Source organism: Natrix helvetica (genome assembly GCF_964273705.1).
Source record: "Natrix helvetica genome assembly, chromosome: Z".
Lineage (NCBI taxonomy): Eukaryota > Metazoa > Chordata > Lepidosauria > Squamata > Natricidae > Natrix > Natrix helvetica.
The window spans coordinates 10,612,714-10,639,146 of record NC_138554.1 but is presented as its reverse complement, the minus strand read 5'-3'; the positions used below and the strand labels follow the sequence as shown (position 1 = coordinate 10,639,146).

At 38.6% G+C, this 26,433-nt stretch overlaps 1 protein-coding gene across 1 annotated transcript; it reads left to right on the top strand.

Moving 5' to 3' along the window:
* Positions 1–6,538: 6,538 nt before the first annotated feature.
* LOC309401273 (vomeronasal type-2 receptor 26-like) lies at positions 6,539–12,222 on the top strand (the record flags this gene model as incomplete). The annotated part of the gene is made up of 3 exons (XM_081970336.1): positions 6,539–6,817; positions 10,026–10,152; positions 11,324–12,222. 3 exons carry the CDS (start codon positions 6,539–6,541, stop codon positions 12,220–12,222), a joined length of 1,305 nt encoding a protein of 434 aa, XP_081826462.1.
* Between the last annotated feature and the right edge of the window lie 14,211 nt (positions 12,223–26,433).

Below are 26,433 nucleotides of genomic sequence, written 5' to 3'. Positions count from 1 at the left end.
TTTCAAGCATTAGGATAAGACAATCATGGCATCACTTAATTCATCTGGGGCATGGATATTTAATCACAAATTTGCTGGCAAACAGTGGTAAGAATATACAAACAATGACAATTACTGATAAATAATAACAATGAAAAAATAGCAAACAAAAATACCATCAATAATAATTTGCCTAACCACTCAATCTCCTTGCCTGAGAAAAGTACCTTCCTAACAATCAGCAAGAGTCAACTTTATCTTGGGAAATGTTCCAAAGGGAGATTCAGTTACATAAAAGTACTAAGGTACTATTAGACAACACTCCTTAATAAATAGTAGCTAGAGAATGCCATTCCTGCTGGAACTGATGGGGCAGACAGAGACAATTGGAGAAAATTGATCCCATAAATATCCTGCTCCCATGCCATGTAGGACTATGTAGATGGTGTGAGTTACATCAGCAAACAATTAATATTTATTGATAAATACATTAAGCAATCAGAGAGATTACTATTTACCAAGTTTTGAACTGTTCCCAAAATGTCCAATAAATTCTCAGATATGTTTTACTTCTGTCATATCAATGTATCTTGGTGCATTCAGCAGCCAAGTTTCAATGTCATATTCAAGCGGAACCTTCCACCATTCAGGCTGAAATAGTTTATCGCGCACTTTCTCGAAATCATACTATTTTGTTGTATCGATGTTTCTAGCAATTACTCTTAGTCAATTTAATTATTCAATAAAATGAACAGTTGCTACAAAACCAATCATATCATTTACTCACATTTGCAGCAAATATATTTTTACACATTTACAAAATTTTCATGTAAGGAAGGAGAAAATATGTGGAGTAAAAGACACAAAATGTGGAGGAAGAAAAGCGTATTCATGGTTTCAAATGTCTGTAGGAATTTGGAAACGTCTTTTATCAGATATACTTTATTATTTTCCATCCTTCAACTGCAAAAGTATTAATAAACATAGCATATTTTCTGCAGAATTATTATTCTAGTTAACATTGACTTGAAGATGCACATGTAATCGCAGATATTCCTAATAAATCCAATCTAAGAAATCTAATAAAAAATAGATGTAACAACAATTTATTAGATTATATCCCTAATAAATCCATTCCCACTAAATCAAATCTAATAATTAGATCTAAGGATAATGTATGACATGTGTATTCCTAAAAAATATTCCCAATAAATATAATTAATTAATACATTTAATATACATTTATTTATTAGATTATATTCCTAATGAATCTAATCTGTAGCTCTCCTTTTGCTCAAGAGCTCTGGTACTTTATCATCTGTAAAACAATCATTATTGGGCCCAAACCAACAATGGAGACAAGAGAGGAAGAGGAGGAAGAAAAGTAACCTCTGGGAATTTTGCAGTGTTTTGGAAAATGTGACTGTATACCTTATGATTATCTAAGATGATAATTATAAAATCATCATTACTCTGAAGGCAGGAAAAAATATTTTTCCACTCTAATTGCATACAGGTATATAACTCCTGAACTGATCAAAGGGAGGGTTAGTGTATGTATGTATATATGTATGTATGTACGTACGTACGTACATCTACATGTATCTATCCATCCATGAATTCAGCAGATCAGTGTGTATGCATTTAGTGGTAGGATCCACAATCATAAAGACCATGGCATACTAAACAGCTGGAAGATGATGATCAAAGAAGGAGTAGGAGATCTTAAATTAAGGGACAACCATTTTGCCTGCTGCATGAGAGGGTCCTTCTTGTCCCTGAGACTTCTTCTGTGTTTGCTGCTGCTGCCACCAACAGATTGTGTGATATCTTCTGCAGTGTGTACCATTCGTGAGTCTCTGAAAGTGCAATACCAATATTTTCAGCCAGGTGATGTGATAATTGGTGGGATAATTTCACAGCTTTTCTCCTTTTCTGAAGGAGCAGACTTCAGGTCACACCCTACACCCAAGTGTGATGTTGAACCTGTGTAAGGAAAACCTCATTGATTTCTGTAATACTTGACAATGCCACTGATATGCTTTCAGCAACTTGACGTAGATTCTAGATATCATGTAATTTTTACTCCTTCGTCCATTCATTCTGGTCTTCTGGTAATAGAAAACAGGAGATTTTGAAATGGTGGCCAGACCCACACATGGCGATCATGCTATTTTTCATCTCTGCAACTTCTATCTTACCACTCTTGGGTTTAACCCAATGGTTAGGTTTAATGTTAAAGCTCCAGCATTGAGCAAATAGTTGGATATTATGATCTAAACTTCTCTTCCAGCTCTATGATTCTATGAAATTTGCCAGATCTCTTTATATGCTCTGTGTTTATTCTGATCTTTAACATCTGATAGGATCAAATCAGTCAGCAAAACATGCTAGATTTGATTGTGTGAAGTGGGAAAGCCTGCCATAGTTTGGATCAATCTTCTTTTGCTTAAATCCTTGGTATTGTGTACATAGCATTATTTATATCCATAAACCTCCTACTCAGAAATCATTGGGGGGGATCTCTCCATATTTCTCTGACCTTGTGAGAGGCTGGAAGGACATGATTAATTTGTGATAAGTATGCTGGGTTGCATGTAATTTGGTTTGATCTAGAAGAAAAGCAATCCACCGTTGAAAAGTTTCACTGCACAAGTCAATGAAGCAATATTTAGGGCAATATCATCTGCAGTGTAAGAAATTGCATTTCTTTCTAAGCACACATTAGGACAGTTGAAATATTGGGGAAGGGCAGATCCATTACGAGCACACAAGCTTTTCTTCTAATAAAAGGTAAGTAAAAGTAAAGATAAAAGGTTCCCCTCACACATATGTGCTAGTCGTTCCTGACTCTAGGGGTCGGTGCTCATCTCCGTTTCAAAGCTGCGCTGTCCAAAGATGTCTCGGTGGTCATGTGGCTGGCATGACTAAATGGCGAAGGTGCACAAAACACTGTTGGTCCCTATTTTCTACTTGCATTTTTACAAACTTTCAAACTGCTAGGTTGGCAGAAGCTGGGACAAGTAACATTATGTGGCACTAGAGATTCGAGCCACTGAACTACCGACCTTTCTGATTGACAAGCTCAGTGTCTTAGCCACTGAGCCACCGTGTCCCTTTTTAGTTAAAAGTAACTTAATTCTAATGTCACATTTCTTATTCTCCAATGTTTTCCACTAGTAAATATAAGGTACCACTTGCAGGAGTATTATGCAAATATTCACAAAACTGAACTTCATGGCTTACTCAAGGTGTGTCTTTTACTTTAGTGTAATGCTGAAAAAATATCAGCACACCCTAGCCTTGGTGTTTGCGGTGAATGAAATCAATGGAAACAGCATGATCTTACCCAATAGGACGCTGGGATTTCATATCTATGATAGCCACTTTGATGCCCAGATAACTTATCAGAATACGCTGAACTTGCTCTTTAATCAAAAGCCAACTCTTCCCAACTACAACTGCAGCAAGAAGATACCAGCAGCTGTCATTGGGGGTACTGACTCAGAAACTTCCCTTCACATAGCTACTATCTTAGGGATCTACAAGATTCCACAGGTAAGGTGTGTTACACATCTATTTGTTTAGGAGCTTATTATCTGTTGCAGTGTGTCTCAATCTTGACAATATTAAGCTAGATGGATTTCCACTCCCAATTAATGTACTTTAAAAAGTTATTAGGAAATTTATTATCGGCATATATTAAGAAAGTATTTGCATTTGTTAAAAAACTTATTATCTACATCTTATTGTTTAGATTTTCTCTATAGTGATGTACCGTCAGAATTTGTTGCAAAAATCAAATCCAGAAAGCACAAACATATAACTGATACAGCAGGATTCATTAACTTCTTTATATACATAATAATACATAAATAAATGTGCAATATCTACCACAGATTCTTCTAATGTGTTAGAGAGGAGAGATTGTAAGTAGTTTCAGTTCAGCAGACAGACTAGATTAGTTCTCTTTTACAGACTCAGAGCTTTATAGCTAAGCCACGCCCAGGCTCTGAGCTGTCTGGCATGGCTCTCAGCCACCAAATAGTTCCCATTGGCTGACTCAGTTGCTATGCCTATACATTGGCTGACCTTGTTACCATGTCCAAGCCAGCCTGCAAATGCTGACCTGTTGCTATGTCCTATGAATATTCTGACATGTACCAACTCGATGGCAGTCACCATGCCCAGCCCTGTCTCCTGGCCACTCACCTCAAAGGCCTCAACAAGATACAATTTCCCCCTCTATTAATTTACTACTACAGAACATCAAAAATACATTCTTTAATCCTATGTATATATGCCATTTGTATACATGCATATTACACAGTACAGAGTGTGTATAGATACACAAAAAGATACATTATATACTATTTACCATATGTGTGTGTATACACATACATACACACACACAGCTCTTCTAAAACTATACACATTCAATCTCACTTACTGAGTTTGGAAAAACACACCAGGAGTCCACTTTCTGCTACATATTTAACTATAACTTCTGTACTTAGAGCATTACACACACTTTCCGATTTACTTCCCTAGCCTGCACATGACCATTAGAGCCAGGAGATGTCATGGGAATTGCCAGGAACTCTGGACAATGAGGGGATGTCAGCCAGCGGTGGCAGTGGGCAACCAAAAGTGCATGGGTGGGGCCTACACAGCTGCCCTCCCCCTCACCTTAATGAAGCTAATGTCCTTGGTATACTGGCAGAAGCACTGATGACACATATTGAGGTCGTACTTGTCATCCATGGCAGTTGGAGGACCCACGATTGCAATAGGAAGAGAGGTGGGGTGAGCTAGATGCAGATGCTTCCTGGCTTCCCTTGTCCCAGAAGCACCAACCTCACACTCTCCCCTCTCTACTACTGGCCACTTCCTTCTCCCTCCTCACTTCCAGGTGATCCTGTGTTCCCTGCCACTGCCAGTCCAAGTTCCAGAGGAGGAGGGAGCTGCTCAAAAGAGGGAGGGAGGCCCCCATCCAGCCCCTTTGTTAGACATGGAGACCTCACCAACCAACAGGTTCAGGCTAAGCTGGCTGGCTTGCAAAGTGGCAGGAGTGGCAAGGATCGACGCTCGGGGAATGCCTCTGGACATGGATATGTCGGGCTGCCCTCACCTGGGTGGCTTCAAAATTAAATGTGGAAAGCAGCATACGTGAGAAGGTAAGGCTGATGGTGGGAGGGAGAGATCTGCCTCAGGGGTGACGTGGTGAGACTTGGCTGTCTTTCGGGCCCAGCTCTCAGCTTCTGCAGGGCCTCTGGGGGGCTGCCACCCAGTCATCTTCCCTTCTGCCTCCATCCCTGAATCCAGCCCATAATGGGAGGACACACCACTTCTGGGCAGTGGGCAAATGGGAGGCCCTCAGGAGAGAGCACTGCACTGGGGCTGAGGACACTGTTCCATCATGGTGTGGTGTGGTGAGGTATGGATGTGCTGTTTTAAGACATCTGCCGGCATTCTAGGAGTGCTGCAGCTGGCTACTGTCATTGTTGTGTTCTGAAGGGCAGGGCACATGGGCAGGCAGAGGTGCATGGAAACTCTGGAGCCCCTCAAGGTCTTTGGGATGGATCAGACCGTCCAAAACTTTGTTCCCCAGGAAGGGCTCCATCATGCAGGGCTGTATGCCCAGACCAGGTGATTTCTCTCAGGTCTTCTGTCTAGAGGCCCCATGGAAGCCAAGCCCAAAAGGCAGCCAAGCCTTGTTGTGTCGTCGTCCCCAGATGTCCCTTCAGCCAAGCGCAGCAGGCCCAGAGCAGGTCTCCTTCCTCCACCGTTCAGCCTTACCTTCTCAGGCCAGGTGGCAGGGGAGGGGAGGGGTGAGTGTCTGGACATGGTGATCAGTGGTGGGATTCAGCCAGTTCACCAAACTGCACAAAAGGTTAGATACCGGTCCAGTTGAACTAGTGCGAACCAGCTGAATCCCACCTCTGGTTAGGTGGTGGCACTTAGTTGGCACTGACTGCTCTTAGATCGTAACCAGAGAAATAAAAGGAATAATAATTAATCAAAAATAAATAATGCAAAATTAGAGCAAGTAGAGGAACATTTGTACTTCATGCATTGTTAGCTAGAGATGGGGAAATGGATGACAAAAGAAATAATATGTATAAATGCAGATAAAAGAAGTCATAACAATATGGAATCTGTTATGCAGAACAAATAGTGTATATTTTAATTTATTTGTTTGTTTATTTTGAGGTTTGGTTTGGTTTAGCTCACAATAAGGATGGAGAAAACGAAATGCTACATAGAGTCAGTTTTTGATTGGACCATCCTTTGGGTATGTGTTAAATTAACTAAATATATTTTTTAAAAAGAAAGCAAAACCTACTGTTCTTTTGTGCTTGACCCTCCAGATATTTTTATATTTCCCTATTATGAATGTAATCATGTTGGCCTTTAGGTCTCCTATTGTTTATATACTCCACCAGTGAATGATATAAGCCATCCGTCTTTCTTATACCGCATGGTACCTAATGAAGCACATCAGTATGCAGGAATAGTCCAGCTATTGCTACAGTTTCAATGGAAATGGGTTGGGATCATGGCCATGGATGATGAAAAAGGAGAAATGTTTGTGCAGACCTTGGAGAAAAGCTTTTCTGAGAATGGAATCTGCCTTGCCTTCTCGGAACGAATGCCGCTCCAAAGCCATATTATAGACATGGTTCTTAATTTCAATGACATGTTTTGGGAAATGGCCCAGTTGCTGAGTAAACCAAGCGTCAATGTATGTGTTATAAGTGCTGATGCTCATATGATGTTAGATTTGCAGATAGTGCTCAATCTTGCCGAATCAGACACGATGCTGTCTGTGCAAAAGGTATGGGTGATGACAGCCCATTGGGACTTTTCAGTGGAGCCCTTTTTAAACAATTTAAACATGCAGATCTTCCATGGAGCCTTGTCCTTTGCAAGTCACACCTCGGAGATGTCAACGTTTCAGAACTTCCTTCTCTTCCAGGACCCCTGTTCTCATACCGATCACTTTATCAGGGTCTTTTGGGAACAAGCGTTTAAATGCTCATTTCCAGCTTCTGCAACAGGCAAAGGAAGCTGTACTGGCAATGAGAGACTAGAAAGCCTTCCCCATGCTCATTTTGAAATGAGCATGACCAGTCAAAGCTACAGTGTTTATAATGCTGTCTACACTTTGGCGCATGCTTTGCATGCCTTTTATTCATCCAGAAGTAAATATGGAACGGTGCTGATGAAAGATCACCCGAGGACTTCTAAATCACAGTATTTTCAGGTAATATCTCATCCAGAAGGCAGATTAATTTTGATGCATCAATGTTGTTGTTAATATTTTCATTTGTATAAGAAGGATTCTAATTCTGTATACAATGCCTAACTGAGCATTCCCAGAGGAGATACACAGAAGGCAAGACAGTGAGTATACGGATAATCCTTGATTTATGACCACAATTGGGACCAACATTTCAATTCCTAAGCAAGTCAGTTGTTAATTAAGTCCTGCCCAATTTTTTGTCATGATTGTTAAGTGAGTCATTGTAGTTGTTGAGTGAATTACATGGTCATTAAGTGAATCCAGCTTCTCCCATTGATTTTGCTGTCAAAAGCTGGATGGGAAGATTACAAATGGTTACAAGATTACAAGACCCCAGGATACTGCAACTATTATAACTACATAGCAGGTGCCAAGTGCTCAAATTTGATCACATGACTATAAGGATGCAGCAATAGTTATAAGTGCAAGGACTAGTTATAAGTTATTCTTTCAGTGCCATTATAACCTTTAATGACCACTAAATGGGTGGTTGTAAATTTAGGACTATCTGCAAACAATGGAGATAAACATATGTAAATAGACTCCATAATGGCAATAAAAGGACCAAAGGTTTTCTGAAATTATCATTGCTGTAAGTTATAAAAGAAATGAGAGGTGTATTCTTCCAGATGCAGGATGCTACAAAATCTAGAATTTATACCTAGGTCATTAGAACATTTGCAAAACATTCTAATTTAAGAAATAATGAAAATTGCACCATAAGTTATAGCAGAAAATACATAAATACAGTAATTAATAACCACTTGGAAACTGCCCAGAATCACAGGAAAGTTGGCAACATATAAATTTAATTCAATACAAATAGTGGTAGTAGAGGTAGTAGAGGTAGTAGTAGTATTCCCTTGGCAAATAGTAAACTTTAATTTTGAAATACTTGAATTCCCATCAGTCACATAGGTATAGCAATATATTTCTATGCCCAAAATATTAGTCTGTTTATTTGAGATACATTATCTGATAGTTCTTAGTATCGTTTTAAAACTGAGCTTAACTGAAATATTTGATTGGGGAAGGAATAATGGGACTATCAATAACAGAGTGATAAGATAATTAAATAGCTGCAGAGGATACCAAAACTTTTTCCAAATAAAATATTTTTCACTCTTTCCACCACTTTGGTAATATTTGCCAAAACTTCATTTATTTCAGCTTTACCATTTCCTAAGTCAAGTCTCCTATAACAACAGTGCCGGGGATAAGATATCTTTCGACAAGAAGGGTGAATTACTAGCTGGATTTGACATTATTAACTGGGTTACTTTCCCTAACAAATCCTTCATGAAAATGAAAGTGGGAGAAATGGATCCTGAAGCCCCATCAGGCAGAGAGTTCTCCATCAATGAAAGAAAAATCACATGGCCAGCCCATTTTAACCAGGTAGAACCAAAATGAAGTTTCCATTTTCAAAATAAAAATAGATGGCCTTCTTTTCAGCTATTAACGATTCCCAGTATTGTTATAATAAGTGCCTGGAAGAGGACAAACTTGACATTTCTTATCCTGTTTGTGAAATTTTAGCAAAGCTAATGTTTGCAAGAGGGAGGAGGACTTAAAGTAATTGATGGCTTCCATTCTCTTTTTCCACAAGGAAATGAGAAAATGCTCAGGTGCCCTGGGAAGGTTCTACTGGTTATCTTTAATGCCTCTGATTGAGGAGGTGCATTTTTATTATTGAGTCTCCTCTGTCTAGCATTTAGCCATCCTTATCACCTCACCCATGCTAAACTTTCAAGTCACATTAGCCCCAGGCTACAGGGTGATAGTTGTTTTTCCATGCCCTTTATATAATTAGTTTTGGGGGATTATTGTAGATTTCCTACAAGAGCAGCATGGTGGCCTTGTGGTAAAGACTGTCACCTCCTACTCAAAAGGTTGAGAGTTCAATCCTAAGTAGCAGCAGATATCTCTTTCAGGGCACAAAGAAAAAAAATATCTGCTGTGAACACCATGTGGCATCAGGAAAAAAAAATATCCAGTCAGTAAACACTCATTCTTGGGGAGGAATTTAGATTCCACATAGGTCCCCATAACTGCAATGGTCCCTGACTTTCAGTAATAATATAATGTATATATTGACTTCTGATTTTATATGATGCTATACATTGAGCGTCCCTGAAGTCAAATACAAGCAACTCAGAATGAGCATAAGAGACTAGTCACATATGGTGGGCTATTTCAACATATTGAACAATATCTCAGGGGTTGTCACAAAGAAGAGGGAGTCAAACTATTCTCCAAGGCACATGAGAGTAGAACAAGAAGCAATGGGTGGAAACTAATCAAGGAGAGAAGCAAACTTAGAACTGAGGAGAAACTTCCTGACATTGAGAACAATTAATCAGTGGAACAGCTTGCCTCCAGAAGTTGTGAATGCCCCAACACTGGAAGTCTTTAAGAAGATGTTGGATAGCCATTTCTCTGAAATGGTATAGGGTTTCCTGCCTAGGCAGGGGGTTGGACTAGAAGACCTCCAAGTTCCCTTCCAACTCTACTATTGTATTGTATTGTATATTAGTGATGAAAAGAGCCTACTCAGAGAGAGGGTAAGTTTCATCAGTAATACATGATATTTTTGATCAGTTCTTCCTTATTTGTGTACATATTTGCACAAACACACACAAAGCTAATGAATATTCTCAGAAGTATACAACACATAGAGTGATTTCTAAGAATGGTTGGATTCAAAGGAATAAAATATATTTCTCTCATTAATGAATAGACTATACCTATTGCTCTGTGCAGTGATCATTGCCCACCAGGTTCCAGAAAGAAAGGGAAGGAAGGAGAGCCTTTTTGTTGCTATGATTGTAATACTTGTCCATCAAGAAAATTTTCAAATGAAAGAGGTAGGAAATATTGTATTGTTGTGTTTATGTATGTGCAATTACTGTATTTTTTGGCGTATAAGACGCACCAGAGTAAAAGACGCACCAAAGTTTTAAAGAGGCATTTAAAAAAAAAGTTTTTGTACTCTGCAAACCTCCCAAAAACGGTCCATTTTTTTGCAAAAACAAGCCCATTTTTTTCAAACAAAAGGGCATGAATAGCCCTTAGGAGTCTTGTAGAGTGCTCCTGGAGGGGTGGGGGCCCAAAATCAAGCAAAACACGGCCCATTTTTTGCAAAAACAGGCCTGTTTTTTTCTCCCAAAAAGGCCATGGATAGCCTTTAGGAAGCTTATAGAGTGCTCCTGGGCGCTTGGGGGGCAAAAGTGAGCAAAAAATGGCCCATTGTTAGCTCATTTCTGCCCTCCCCAGCCCCCAAGAGCTCTCTGAAAGCCTCCTACAAGCTATGAATGGCCATTTTGGTGAAGGGGGCAGTTTCAGGAGGCAAAAAATGCTGTATTCAGTGTATAAGACGCAGCCAGATTTTTCAGGCTCTTTTTTGAGGGAAAAAGATGTGTTTTATACTCCGAAAAATACGGTATGTATATCCATAAAAGCAACACAGAGATATCACCCAGAGATATCACACACATAGCAATAGCATTTAGACTTATATACTGCTTCACAGTGCTTTACAGCCCTCTCTAAATGGTTTATAGAGTCAGCATATTGCCTCCAACAATCTGGATACTAATTTTACCGACCTCAGAAGGATTGAAAGATGAATCAAATTTGAGCCTGGTGAGATTCGAACTGCCAAATTGCAGGTATCCGGCAGTCAGCAGAAGGAGTCTGTAGCACTGTATTCTAACTACTGCTCTTCAAGTCATCCTCATTATTCATAAGAGTTCCATTCTAGTTGAGCTCTCCAATATCAAGTTTTTAAAAATATTTATTTAACAGAGATGTGAATAGGTGTTTTAATGTTGCTGGACTACATCTGCCAGCACATCTGGCCAGGAGGACTGAAGGCAATGAATGATGAGAATTGTTGCACACTTCAGTTCCAAAAACCATAGTTGTGCACTCATGTTTTATGACATAGAATGTTTTCAATTAGTAAATACTTCTCAGTAAACAAAAGTATGCAAATTTGAAATATTGCTATCAATTCTGAAATTCATATTTTCACAGATATGGATGACTGCTTAGACTGTCCAGAAGAACAATATCCAAACAAGGAAAAAAACTTGTGCATTCCCAAGGATCTAAATTTCTTGTCTTACAATGAAACTTTGGGCATCACTTTGGCTGCTCTGGCCCTATCATTTTCTGTGACCACAGTGGTGGTACTTGGAATTTTCATAAAACATCGGAATACTCCCATTGTCAAAGCTAACAACCGGAATCTCACTTATCTTCTCCTTGTCTCCCTCTTCCTCTGCTTCCTCTGTTCCTTGCTATTCATTGGTCAGCCCCAATTGCTGACCTGCCTTCTTCGTCAAATTGCTTTTGGGATCATCTTCTCAGTTGCTGTTTCTTCAGTTTTGGCCAAAACCATGACAGTGGTTCTAGCTTTTATGGCTACTAAGCCAGGATCAAACTTGAGAAAATGGGTAGGGAAAAGATTTTCCAACTCTCTGATTCTCTGTTGTTCCTGCATTCAAGCAAGTATTTGCATATTGTGGCTGTGCACTGGCCCTCCTTTCCCAAATTTGGACATGCATTCTCTTCCAGAAGAGATTGTAGTCGAATGCAATGAAGGATCAGGCAACATGTTCTATTATATTTTAGGATATATGGGACTTCTTGCTCTCGTCAGCTACATTGTGGCTTTCTTTGCTCGAAAACTGCCAGACTCTTTTAATGAAGCCAAATTTATTGCTTTCAGCATGCTGGTGTTTTGTAGTGTATGGGTAACTTTTGTCCCAACTTATCTGAGCACCAAAGGAAAATACATGGTAGCTGTGGAGATCTTCTCCATCTTGGCTTCCAGTATAGGAATATTGGGATCTATCTTTTTCCCTAAATGCTACATAATTGTACTGAGACCAGACCTCAACACAAAGGAACATCTAAAAACAAAAAATTAACAATTCCAGATATTCGTTGATTTTGAAGAATTTAGCCCTGGCTTTGAGAAGAAAGTTGGAGAGATAAAATGTTGCTCAGTTGTGAGAAGAAAGAAATGTAAGAAAAAGAATAGTTCCAACTTGACCTCTTTGCTCTTCGTATGGGTAAAATTGATCATTTGGACCAGCTATCAGATGTCTGTAAATATAACGTATTAACAATAAAGTAATATTCCTGCAGCATTAGTTTCGTGGCCTGGCCTACGTGAAAACATTGATACATCATTTGGAAGTAAACATACTTGATTATAATTTTTCTTTTTCAGATCTTAAACCAGTGTTTCTCAAACTTGGCGACTTTAAGTCCTGTGGACTTCAACTCCCAGAATCCCCCAGCCAGCATAGCTGGCTGGGGAATTCTGGGAGTTGAAGTCCACAGGACTTAAAGTCGCCAAGTTTGAGAAACACTGTCTTAAACTAATGCATCTTGTCAGCTGAATAAAGACAAGACACAGTATTTATCTCACTGTATAAACCATATGTTTAGGTTCACTTTCATATTTATTTCATATTATATATCCTCTCATTAAAAATGTATGACTGCTGTATGATTGGTATAGTAAAAGGCAGATAGCTAATCAAAGTTAAAATTCATAATATGTGAAAATATAATGTATAATGGGCAAAGAACGCTCCTTCTCAGAGTCTGCAGAGGTTTCTAGGTGAGAAGAAAAATGATTGGCTGGCTAGAGTCCAATGGCTGGGGAATTCTGGGAGTTGAAGGCTACACATCATAAAATTGCTGAGGTCGAGAAACACTGGGCTCAAAATTTTCAGTCAACTCCTTCACATGAAGCCACAGCAAGCTAACCCTGATTTCTTGGCTAACCTGCTTCACAAAAGTGATAATGGCTAATTTATTTATACCTAAAATGGAAACTATTTGCAACTGGGGACCCCATGTCTGCCCTCCCATCCATGTATTCTTAGGTACTTCAAAGATAATTTTATGGTTCTTTTGGGTTATAAGAATGCAGTATGATATATTTAATGGATAAAGTCAAAGGACTATGCACTCCATCATTTTATTTCCTGAACGGATCAAAGTGATGCCTGCAGGAAGCTTAAACATAGATATGATCATGCCCTTAACCTATTTCTTGTCCTGGAGGTATGAGACCAACTTATGCCTAGTAAAGGTAAAGGTTCCCCTCGCACATATGACCTAGTCATTCCCGACTCTAGGGGGCAGTGCTCATCTCCATTTCAAAGCCGAAGAGCCAGCACTGTCCGGAGAGGTCTCTGTGGTCATGTGGCCAGCATGACTAAACACCTGAGGCACACAGAATGTTGTTACCTTCCCACCAAAGGTAGTTCCTTTGTTGTTACCTTCCCACCAAAGGTGGTTATCAGCGTTCCAAATATCATGCAGAATTAAATCAGAGTCCAAGGCGGAAACAAAAGATGAACCTGGCTCCTAGAAAGGAATGACAACAACACATTCCACAACTCTATTCCAATCCCCCCTCCCAATTACTACACTAAGAGTCAAGCACTCTGATGCTCTAATGCTCTGTGGCCAAGTTGGCAGCAACGGTGGCATTTTATTGGCCCCCACGAGGAAAGGAACCTAGTTACATCTGGCTTGGAGGAGTTATGGGCCAACCCCTCCCTCCCCCCCACCAGCCATTGTTGGTTGAACTGCAACCTGTAAAATATTTTGAGCATTAAGTCCTATTGAAACAAGAGCTTCTTCCAGGTGACAGTGGTCCTATTACCTCCCCACCAAAGGTGGTTCCTATTTTTCTACTTGCATTTTTACATTCTTTTGAGCTGCTAGGTTGGCAGAAGCTGGGACAAGTAACAGGAGCTTACTCCATTATGCGGCGCTAGGGATTCAAACTGCCTAACTGCTGACCTTTCTGATTGACAACTCAGCATCTTAGCCACTGAGCCACCATGTCCCTTACTACTACTATGTCTAGTAGCCACTGGTAAACTTATCTTCAGTGCTCTGCAATACTTTCTAAGGTACTGGACATCACAAGATCATATGGAAGCAAATTCTTTAGCTGGATATGTTATTTAGTAGCACATTCCTTAGGCAGAATTCTCTTTAACAGACCTTCTTACTTCAGTTTGTTTAAATGTTGGTTCCAAAGAGCCAGGTAAAACATATATTTACTGTAAAATTATATGTCCTCTTAGCATATTGGAAAATAAATTTTTCTAGCTATATCTTATAGTTATTCCTTGTCATTCCAGCACCCATCATCTTAAATCCCTTCCACATAACCTTTTATTAATGTGCTTTGATACAGCACTTTGGGAACATCCAACTTCTTTTGCAATTATCTTTTGAGGCTTTCCCTCCTTATGGAGGGTGTCAATGATGGTTTTCTACACAATTGTCAGGTGAGCAGTCTTTCCCATGATTGTGATTCCTACTGAACCATTTAAAGGCTCAGGAACCCTTTAATTAATTAATTAATTAATTAAATTTCTAGACCGCCCCCTCTCCCCGGGGGGACTTGGGGCGGTGTACAGGAATAAATTTAAAAACATACAAACAATCATATACATAGCTAAAATCAAATTAAACAACCCCTGTACGAATTTATAAAAATTAAAAACATTAAAAACAGACCCTAAAAAAATTAGAAATAAAACTGAGGTGGGAAGATGGAATTAGGCCAAGCCGGCTAGCTGGAATAGGTGGGTTTTAAGTTTCTGACGGAAGGAGCGGAGATCCGTAGTCATTCTAATGTCGGGGGGAAGGTCATTCCAGAGGGTCGGGCCCATCACAGAGAAGGCCCTTCCCCTAGGCGTCGCCCGCTGGCACAGCCTAATGGACGGCACCCGGAGGAGTCCCTCTCTGTGTTAACATCTTTACAGGTGTTATGGCTTAATTAGCTGATTCGAGTGGGACATTTTGAGCCTAGAATATTGCAGCTTTTCACAATATTCTAATTTTCTGAGATTGTGGATTTTTCATTAGCTGTAAGGCATAATCATCACAATTATGACAAATCATGACTTGAACTATCTTGCTTTGCATGTAATGAGTCTATCTCATATATTAGTTTCACCTTTTAAGTTGCATTACTGAAATAAATGAACTTTTGCACGATATTCTAATTTTTCGAGTTTCACCTGTACTAGAAGACCAATTCTTCCATCTCTGCTATTCTATTATTCTGTTACACCATAACAAGATATGATAAACATGTTTTCTTCATCATTTCTGATGCCATCTGATGCCCTGGGGGTTACATTCCTTTTGAGATGTTAGTGCCTGTTATTATCACAAAGTGTTATGATTTATCTCCTATTCTGGAAAGACCGACTAAACTTTATAAGATTTTATGTATCTGCAATAGAAACTCCATTTTAGTCTGTTTCTTTTATGCTTCTTTGGAGACATCATTCAGAAGTCTGGAAAGCACTAAGTGTGACACTTAGTATGATGATGGGCACTAGACTGAGGTAAAGGATTTGTGGTTAAGAGAAGATACTTCTTCATCATTGCAGATGTCAAAGCTCTTCCTTTTGCTGCTACTCTTAGTGTTTCCACAAATCGAGGGGGAAACTGTTCCTAATTCATGTAGTGTGAATTATTCCCTTCCTATTCAGCATGAGTATTATCAGCCTGGAGACTTCATCATTGGTGCAATCTTTTCTCAGCTCTTCATGCCTGCCTTCAATCCATTATCCTTCACTGAGAATCCCTTGACAATGATTGAAGACATTTATACGTAAGGAAACTATTTCTTTTTGTCCTATCTGAGAAAATGTTTAAATAATCACCCTCAGTAGATATGAGAACAAAAGGATGTGGAGTTGTGTTTCTTAATGAAAGATAGACCTCATCTTGTTCATATCAACAAAACTACCAATGAATGGCCTATTTTTTTATTTTGTCAAGCATGAATTAGATAACAGATATAAGTATAGATATGATTATGAATACATGAAATGAATACAAATACAAGGGAATATTAGAACAGGGGCAGTAGGCATGCTGATGTGCTTATGCATGCATGCCCCTTAAAGATCTCTTAAGAATGGGGTGAGATCAACAATTTACAGTCTAAGGTTAAGGTTTTGGGGGGTTTGGAAAGAAACCACAGTGTCAGATAGTGTATTCCAGGCATTGACAACTCTGTTACTGAAGTTGTATTTTCTGTAATTAAGTTCAGTGCAGTTTACCATAGGTTTGTATCTATTGTGAGCTCGTATGTTGTTGTGGTGGAATCTGAAGTATTCGTTGACAGGTAGGACATTGTAGCAGATGATTGTATGTACTTCACTTAGGTTGCATCAAAGACAGCAAAATTCTAAATTGTCTAAGCCCAAAATGTCAAGTTTGGTGGCATAAGGTATTCTGTTGCAAGCAGAGGAGAGGAGGACTCTTCTCGTGAAATATCTCTGGACTTGTTCGATTGTATTAGAATGAAGTATTTTATTTGAATGAAGTATTTAAATGAAGTTTCTAAAAATGAGGGAAGGAAGGAAGGAAGTTTTGTTTAAAAATTAGTACAAATGCTTCAGAAAAGTTTGTTCTCAATTTTGCTCTCATTTGTGCATTGGCCCTGAGGAAATGCTACTATCCATGAGAAAATTTATTTTATAATAAGGTTGTTACTCCTTAGGCTACCAAAGAATTCTTCACTGTTAGGCAATTTCCAATAGGTTGAGACATAATTCCCTGACAGTTATCATCAGATTATATTTGAAAGACTAAGATTGTGGTTCTTTACAGTTTATAAAGAAAGTAGTCTGATCCTATCCAATGGATTATGCCCATTATTCCACTACAAATATAAGAAATTTGTTCAGAAAAAAAATGGTGCAGTTTTTTCTATTGGTGGATTGCTTGCTGCTTTCATTTCATTGAAATGAGGTTCCAACTTTGATCTCTGCTGCCACTCTTATAACAATTTCAGAGATAAGTTAGTTAAGGGGACAAAGTGTATCTTTCTCTGACTCCCTTCCCTTGACCTCTCAGTTTCTCAAAAGTCAGCTCTTAAATTAAACTGTTCATTTAAATTTCTTTTCAGAAGAATAATCACGTGTTCAGGGGCACCTATTAATTTAAATATGTTCCTTCCAGATGATGTAGATTTTGCCAGAATGTGGAACATAACAAGGATAATGTTGTTTGGCATTTCACTCTATATTTATATGATTCTATTTTTCTCTATCAGCTATTAAGCAAAACTGAACTCATAAAGAATGGGTGCAATGATTTGCTAATTTCTTTTTCTTTCATTGTGCTTTTTTCAATATATGCACTAACATTTTTCAAACCTCAGTGCCTTATAGTCTGATTTCCTATTTGTCAACCTAGGTTTTAGCCCTTCCCCACTTTTAATCTGTTCCTGGTATCTTCCTATTTGACAGACATAGCTGACTTTTTGTTCTTAAATGTATTATCTGCCTTGAAATGTTTCTATCATTATATAATCCCATTTACAGTGAGGTTGGTGTGGGTTTTTCTGAAATTTTTGCTCATTTACATCAATCAATTCTCTTCCAAGCATATGTCTCTGCATTTTAATTACCTGTAAATTATCCTATAATTTTCCTGATCCCTTTAATAAAATTTCTCATTTCCTTTTTTTCCTATTATATTTCCTAATCATAGATATTCATAGTTTAGATATACTGTATTTCTGCAATCTGCATTCAATTGTCATATATCTTTCCTGTTGTCTAAGGCTTTCATCTCCCATCTTCTCCTACTTCCATGAGCTAATCCTGAAAGTTTCCTTGAAAATTTGAAAATGTATTTATATCACTTCTGTTTTCATAATCATTATTTCTACCCATTGTTCCCCACTCTGCCTTTTATATAAATGAAGCCTACAAAATCAGTTCTGTATATTCATCTTATATTCTAAATTTACACCCTATAGGTTAAATCTTGCTGCTACACAGTACTTCTAACATATCCTAGCTGACTGGATAACATTCCTTCATTTAGTTAAACAACATTTAAAGAAGAATAGAATACAGTGCAGTAAAGGAATTCATTTGATCCTTAGCACATACTGTATTTCTTTCCTTCCTTCTTTCCTTCCTAGACAACCTCTAGCTGCAAAAATTTTGTTGTATGTTATCTCCCATTATGGGTGTTAAACAGAAGCATGATTCCAGCAAGTGTATAAGATGTTGTGTACATACATACAATGTTCTTCTTTTCTAGCACAGTGCCCAAGAATTACCAGCATGTCCTATCAATGGTATTTGCTGTGAATGAAATCAATGAGAACCTGAAACTTCTACCCAACATCACTTTGGGGTTCCAGATCTATGAAAGTTACTTCAGTGCCCGCATGGCTAATCAAAATACACTGAACCTTGTATCTCGCCATAAGAAGGCTGTCCCCAATTACAAGTGTGATGTTGAAAAGAATCTGATTGCAGCCATTGGGGGCCTTGATTCTGAAATCACTCTACACATGGCCTCCATTTTAACTCTTTACAAAATTTCCCAGGTAAGATGAGGTGAGATATTTTAGGGTTGTATCAGTAAAAGAAAATAACCAGTGTGAAAATTAAAAATTCCACTTGAAAGTAACCAGAGTGTAATAAATTGAAAATAATATTATTATGGAAATTCCATTTTATTTGTTTGTTTGTTTGACAGGGAGATTGGAGAGAGATTACAAAAGACAAAAGGTGTGAGTAGTTAGCTGAAGAATAAGACCTTTTAAACTGATGTTGCTGCAGGGAAAATGTTAACCCATTTTCTTTTGAAAAATTGCAAAATACAATACAATACAATTCAATAGCAGAGTTGGGAGGGATTTGGAGGTCTTCTAGTCCAACCCCCTGCTTAGGCAGGAAACCCTATACCATTTCAGACAAATGGCTATCCAACATCTTCTTAAAGACTTCCAGTGTTGGGGCATTCACAACTTCTGGAGGCAAGCTGTTCCACTGATTAATTGTTCTAACTGTCAGGAAATTTTTTCTCAGTTCTAAGTTGCTTCTCTCCTTGATTAGTTTCCACCCATTGTTTTTTGTTCTGCCCTCAGGTGCTTTGGAGAATAATTTGATTCCCTCTTTTTTGTGGCAACCCCTGAGATATTGGAACACTGCTATCATGTCTCCCCTAGTCCTTCTTTTCATTAAACTAGACATACTCAGTTCCTGCAACCGTTTTAGTCTCCAGTCCCCTAATCATCTTTGTTGCTCTTCTCTGCACTCTTTCTAGAGTCCCCACATCTTTTCTAGATCGTGGCGACCAAAACTGAAGCAGTATTCCAAGTGTGGCCTTACCAAGGCATTATAAAGTATATATTAACACTTCATGTGATCTTGATTCTATCCCTCTGTCTATGTAGCCTAGAACTGTGTTGGCTTTGTTGGCAGCTGCTTCACACTGCTAGCTCATATTTAAATGGTTGTCCACTAGGATTCCAAGATTCCTCTCACAGTTACTACTAATGAACAAGATACCACCTTGCTCAATAATTCTGATTATTGCAACAATCCAATTAGAAGTAGTGTGTCAACTAAAAAATAAAATCAATCACCCTCAGTGAATTCTGTTACCCCTCAAAAGCCAGAGTTGGACCTTGTGAAGACTTGAGTGGAAAATTTTCAAGCATGGAATGGCGGAAGGTTACATTGGGAAATTGTTTCCATCCAACTATCTCTTTATCGTACTCTCTTTCTACCTATCAAATGCTTGGAAAAAGACAATAGTGAAGATTTCTCCTGTCCATTCCTTTCCTTTCCTTCTTTATTTTTGGTAGTATCCAAAAGCGATAATCAGGACCATTTGAAAAATGTAATCTTCAGGGAGGATAATAAATGTTAATATGACAACAAATACCAGTGAAACAGTTCACTTCAGAAGTTGTGGGTGCTTCATCACTGGAAGTTTTTAAGAAGAGAATGGACAGACACTTGTTTGAAATGGAATAGGGTCTCCTACTTGCACAGGGGTTTGGACAAGAAAACCTCCAAGGTCCCTTCCAACTCTATTCTATTCCTTTTTTTCCAATAATGTTTGGTAGAGATGGGAGAAAACAATGCCTGATCTTAAGAGATATAGATATATATATAGATATAGATGTAGATGTAGATGTAGATCTAGGTGTAGGTGTAGGTGTAGGTGTAGGTGTAGGTGTAGGTATAGGTATAGGTATAGGTATAGGTATAGGTATAGATATAGATATAGATATAGATATAGATATAGATATAGATATAGATATAGATATAGATATAGATGATATAGATATAGATATAGATATAGGTATGTATGTGTGTTACAACCCCTGGTATGCCCAAATATGGGAGGGAGCTCACTACTCCCTCTTTCTATCCTTCGGCTCATTACAGAAAACCATCCAGGCAGAAAACCATATTTTTATTTTTAATGTTGCCTTTTTATATTTGTGTTGTATTTGTGCTGATTTATTTATTTATTTTCCTTTATTTATTTATCAGCACAAATACAACACAAATTTAAAAGGCAACATTAAAAATAAAAATATGGTTTTCTGCCTGGATGGTTTTCTGTAATGAGCCGAAGGAGAGAAAGAGGGAGTAGTGAGCTCCCTCCCATATTTGGGCATACCAGGGTTGTAACACAAATACATACCTATTTCCCTGGCTCAGCTGATAAGGAGGAGAGCCTGTGGCTTAGTGGCTAAGACTCCTGCCTAATATGTAATACAGCCCAGGTTCAAATCCCAGTAAGGGTATGGCTAGCTGATGAGAGCTAAATATCTTGAAATAGATCTATACTAGTCTCCCTTTATTTATTTATCAGCACAAATACCACACACACACACGCGCACACACACACACACACACACACACACACACACACACACACACACACACACACACACACACACACATATATATATATATATATATATATATATATATATATATATATATATATATATATATATTTGTTTTCGTACACGGGAAAAGACCCGAATACAACAAAACCAGCATATATATATATAGTATTTGTGCTGATAAATAAATAAAGGGAGACTAGTATAGATCTATTTCAAGCTATTTAGCTCTCATCAGCTAACCATACCCTTACTGGGATTTGAACCTGGGCTGTATTACATATTAGGCAGGAGTCTTAGCCACTAAGCCACAGGCCTTGTGGCCAAAATATCAGCATATTTGAAGGACCACTCAGATGACAAATACAAGCTGGACTGGAGAAGATGGATTGATTATATTCAAAACAAATATCAGACTAAAAAACTTCAATTAGCTTATGAATGAAGGCATAAGGAATATTACAATTTATTCAAAATTAGCTTGAGAAAGGGGGAGTTAAAGCACAAGAATGGTTGAATGTTAAATTTAGTTAGCTTATGTTAGCATATGATTGTTAAATGATTATACCCTGAACTTTGCTCTGGGAGGTCGGGGGGCGGGAGGGATGGATAAGGGGTAGGGTTGGGGGGAGAGGGAGGGGAGGGAGAAAACAACTGTAAAACTTATTAAAACTTTAATAAAAAAGAAAATAAGGAAAATAATCTTTAGCTACCAAACAAATGCATGAAATTCACTAACCAATAGATGGATATCTTTCTGATCTCCTCTAGGTCACCTATAGCTTCTTTTCACCAGCAGTAAGAGAAAAAAATCAATTTGCTTTCTTATACCAGATGACTCCTAGTGAAACTTATCAATTGAATGGACTTGTCCAGCTTCTCTTATATTTTCAATGGAAATGGGTTGGGATCATTGCCCTAGGAGATGAGAAAGGAGAAATATTTGTGCAGACCTTAACACATCTGCTTTTCAAGAGAGAAATCTGTATAGCCTTCACAGAGAGAACACCTAGTCATGAGTATTTTTTTCAGATTGATAAACTGATCGGTCAATTACAGAATATAGTTGTATCTCTCCAAAACTCAAATGCCAGTGTAGTTGTCGCAAAGGCAGATACGCATGCCATGTTGGATATTCATTGGTTGGAGTTTGTGGTTAACACTTCCGAATTGCAGCCTGTTGACAAAGTGTGGGTTGTCACTGCTCCTTGGGATTTCTCATCTGAAACATTTCACAGACAGATAAATATACAGATCTTCCACGGAGCCTTATCATTTGCAATTCATTCCAAGGAGGTGAAGGATTTCCAAAATTTCCTTCATAAACTGAATCCGCGTTCTGAAGCTGATAGTTTTATCAAGCTTTTCTGGGAACAGGCATTTGACTGTGTATTTGAAGATTTAGGTGGAGGGGAGAATCAATTGACATCCTGCACTGGAAATGAGCAGCTGGAGAACATCCCTGGACCTCTTTTTGAAATGCAGATGACAGGTCAAAGCTACAGCATCTACAATGCAATCTATGCTGTGGCTCATGCTTTCCATGCTATGTTACCAACCAGAACTAAACACAGATTGGGAATTTTTGAACACCCTGTTGAGTCTTCAAAGCTGCAACATTTTCAGGTAATGTTCTTCACATTAAGCAAGGCTATGTTTTTTTTTATGAATAGATAGCAATCTAGGGCTGCAGGATGTAGAATACATGCTACTCCTACCAAAGTAGCTGAGACAGTGTCAGAGTTCCAAGTAATTGATCTATTGCAAGCAAAAACTCCAAGGCAGCTGGATTCCTCAAAGAATAGCTTTATTGAAAATATCATATTGGCACATATCTGGTAAAACCAACTCTGAAGGGCCCCTAAATAAAATTAAAAGTTTTTCTCTCAATCACAAACAATTGGTCACATGGCCCAATCATGGCAGTATCTGTTAGGAATGTAAGCTAACAGTTGGGCTAGCAATATATAAACCAGGATGGTATTACTGTAGGTTTAAGTACTGCTGTAATGTTATTGGTTGCTGTTACCTCAAGCAGCCATAAGAGGGAGCCAGAATGACTGTTAGCTCTCTGTTTGTTAGACGCTGATCGGAGGATGTATCATGAGGTACTATGTTTTTGCTACTGTTAGCCTAAACTGATTAACTATACTGGACTGTGTTCGAAGGATCATTTCTTAACTGAGAACATTGATAACTGAATGACTGAACCGTGTATGACTTGGACTCTGAATACCTCTATATTTCCACATAGTAAACTACTATATTTTATACTATTTGGTGTCCCCATATGCTGGTTTGTGCATTTTCTTCCATACCACTCTCATTACGCTTCTCTGCACACTCACTCTCCTAACTGGGAGCTTACTTACTTAACAGTATCCACTGATCTAGTGACATCAGTTTTCCTTCCTCCATCCAGGTATGAGAACGTCCTTGGTTCCCAAGGGAAAGTATTTGATTTTGACTACACAACCCCAGCTACCTCAAATTCCTACCTCCCTTTCCCTCTCTCCAGTGTGTTAGCATTGAAAGTCCAAGATGGCTTCAGCCAGATCAGCTTCAGGGTTGAATGACAGGGCTGTTCAGAGTCCCTTGGACTTCAAGGAGATCAAATCAGTCCATCCTGAAGGAAATCAACTCTGACTGATCCTTGGGAGGACAGATACTGAAGCTGAAGCTCAAATACTTTGGCCACCAAATGAAAAGAGAGGGCTCATTAGAAAAGACTCTGATATTGGGCAAGATGGAAGGAAAGGGGAGAAGAGGATGGCAGAGGATGATTAGATAGTGTCATTGAATGAACACAATGACCTTGAATTTGGGCAAACTCCAGTGGAGACAGTGAAGGAGAGCAGGATCATGGACTATCATCCATGGGGTCATGAAGAGTTGATCCCAACTTAGTGACTTAACAACCAGCAAACACAGTGGGGAATGCATCTTGAATGCACTTGCAACAGCTGCTTAGGAGACTAAAAGAAGCCTTTGGGGGTGAAATTAATTAGGATCATGTCAACTTTAGATAGCAGTGCAAGCAGGCAGAGAGTAATAATTAATTAATCAAGGTCACAAGGCTTAGGACCTTTAAAGGAAGCACAGCTTGAACAGCAAAGAAAAACAGTTTAGGAAGTGGTTGTTTCCTCTGCAATGGAGGAAAATCTGGAGTTAAGCAATCAGGCACAGGACAGGTGTGTGCATTCTGGATTTGGGATGAAAGATAAATTTAGGATTCTCCTACTCTACCACTAACTTGCTGCTTAACAGTTTTCAGACTGAGGGGGCAGAGCTGGTTTTGGGGCTGTTGGAGAGACAACTAAACTTGTGTACCAGACTTCAATTGCCCATATTGCTAACTTTTAATTATCATTGCTACTTGTCTCCTTGTGTCATGCACTTCTTTTTTTTTTTTTGAAAAATTTATTTATGTAACAGACATATACAGGTTATCTTATTAGGAGTAACATTTTCTCCCTCCCCTCCCCCTCCCCCCACCCACCCACCCCATTTCCCCACCCTAACCCTCCCTAACCCAACCCCTGACTTCCCAGATAGAGTCAGAAGCATAGTTACGAGCAAATCTGAAAAACAAATATCCCAATAATAATATGCATATATCAGAATAAGAACAAGATAATACAAAAAAGACAAAAAAGGAGAAAAACCATCATAACCTCCTTTCCAAAACCATTACTACATATTTATGAAGCATTTCTCAACCAAATCCCATAGACACTTCCTTTGAACCGTACCTTAATTTTACAAAATCAATCCAGGGATATCACTCTATAGTATACTTATCGTAAGAGTGATCTTTTAGGTATGCAGAAAGTTTATCCATTTCGGCAAGATTTGCTACCTTAAGTATCCATTCTTCTATAGAGCAAAATTCTGCTTTCTTCCAATATTGTGCTATCAGCAGTCTAGCTGTTGTAATCATATACAATATTAATTTAGTTTCAGCAACAGTGCAGTCAGGTAGTAGTATAAATTGACCTATCTTGAGGGCTTGATATCAGCAATTTCTCTTTAATCTTAATCTCCTTCTCCAATTCTTTCAATTTAGCTTCTCTATCCCTTTTAATCTTATTATTCAAATAGATCAATATGCCCCTCATATAAGCCTTACTAGCGTCCCAAACCATCTCTGTTGAGGTGCCTTTATCCATGTTAAGCACAAAAAAATTCTTTCAATTGTTTCTTACACTCCAACACATTCACATCATATTTAAATAATCCCTCATTAAGCCTCCAAGATCTTCGTTGAGTCATCAAGTCCTGTATCTCCATCATCACCGGGCTGTGGTCTGAAATAATTCTCGGGAAAATCTTAACATCTTTAATCCTAGAAAGCAAATCGTTTGATATTAACATAAAATCAATTCTAGAAAAAGACTGATGTCTGTCCGAGAAAAACGTAAAGTCTCTTTCCTTCTCATTGCGGAGCCTCCAGACATCCATTAATTCCAATTCATCCTTCAGATCAAAAAAAAGCTGAAGGCAACCGCCCTCTACAAGTTGAGGTTGAGGCTCCAGATCTATCCATCTGTGTATCTATAACCCCATTCCAATATAAAAACAAATGATTTGTAGTCCAAGTCCGATATTCTCCTCTGCAAATCCTTAAAGTACTTCATCTGCTGTTGATTAGGGGCATAAATCCCAACAAGTAGTATTTTCTGATCCAGTACCATAAGTTCCACTAAAATATATCTCCCTTGCAGATCTGCTTCCAATAAATTAGCTGACAAGCTTTTATTAACATACAGCACCAAACCATTCTTTTTTTTCAGGAGCTGAGACTACAAAACATTGTCCCAGTTTCCAATTGTCCAAAAATTTTTGATCACTAGACTTAATATGCATCTCCTGAAGGCAAATTACATCGTTTTTATGCTGTTTCAAATAATAGAAAACCTTTCTTCTTTTTTGTGGGGAATTAAGTCCATTAACATTCCAGGTCAGCAGCCTGACCATCGTCAGGCTTAGTTTGAAGCTTCTGAAACATAGCCAACATATCAGTAGGAAATCTCTTAGGCCTTGCTCCTCCCACGGCTTCTGATTGTGTAGGTACATCAACAGAGATACTCGAAGTTTGCTGTATAGTCTTCTCCATTTTCTTTGCCGTTGCTCTGGTAATTCTCTGTTCTTTAAATTCCAATCCCAAGCCTACTGCTTCTTCCAGTCTCTCCACAAGCTGTTTATCAACTGACGCAAGTGCCGAGGCTGCTATCTCTACTAGCTCCTGCTGAGCAGGCTGGATCTTTTCCGATTCCAATCCTAGCTCACCAGCATTCAGAACCTTGGAATAAAAGTCTCTAGCCTTCTGAGTAGAATCCAATCGGTATCTTTTCCCAGAGTAAATCAAAGTAACGCCAATTGGCAATTCCCATCTAAATTGCAGGTT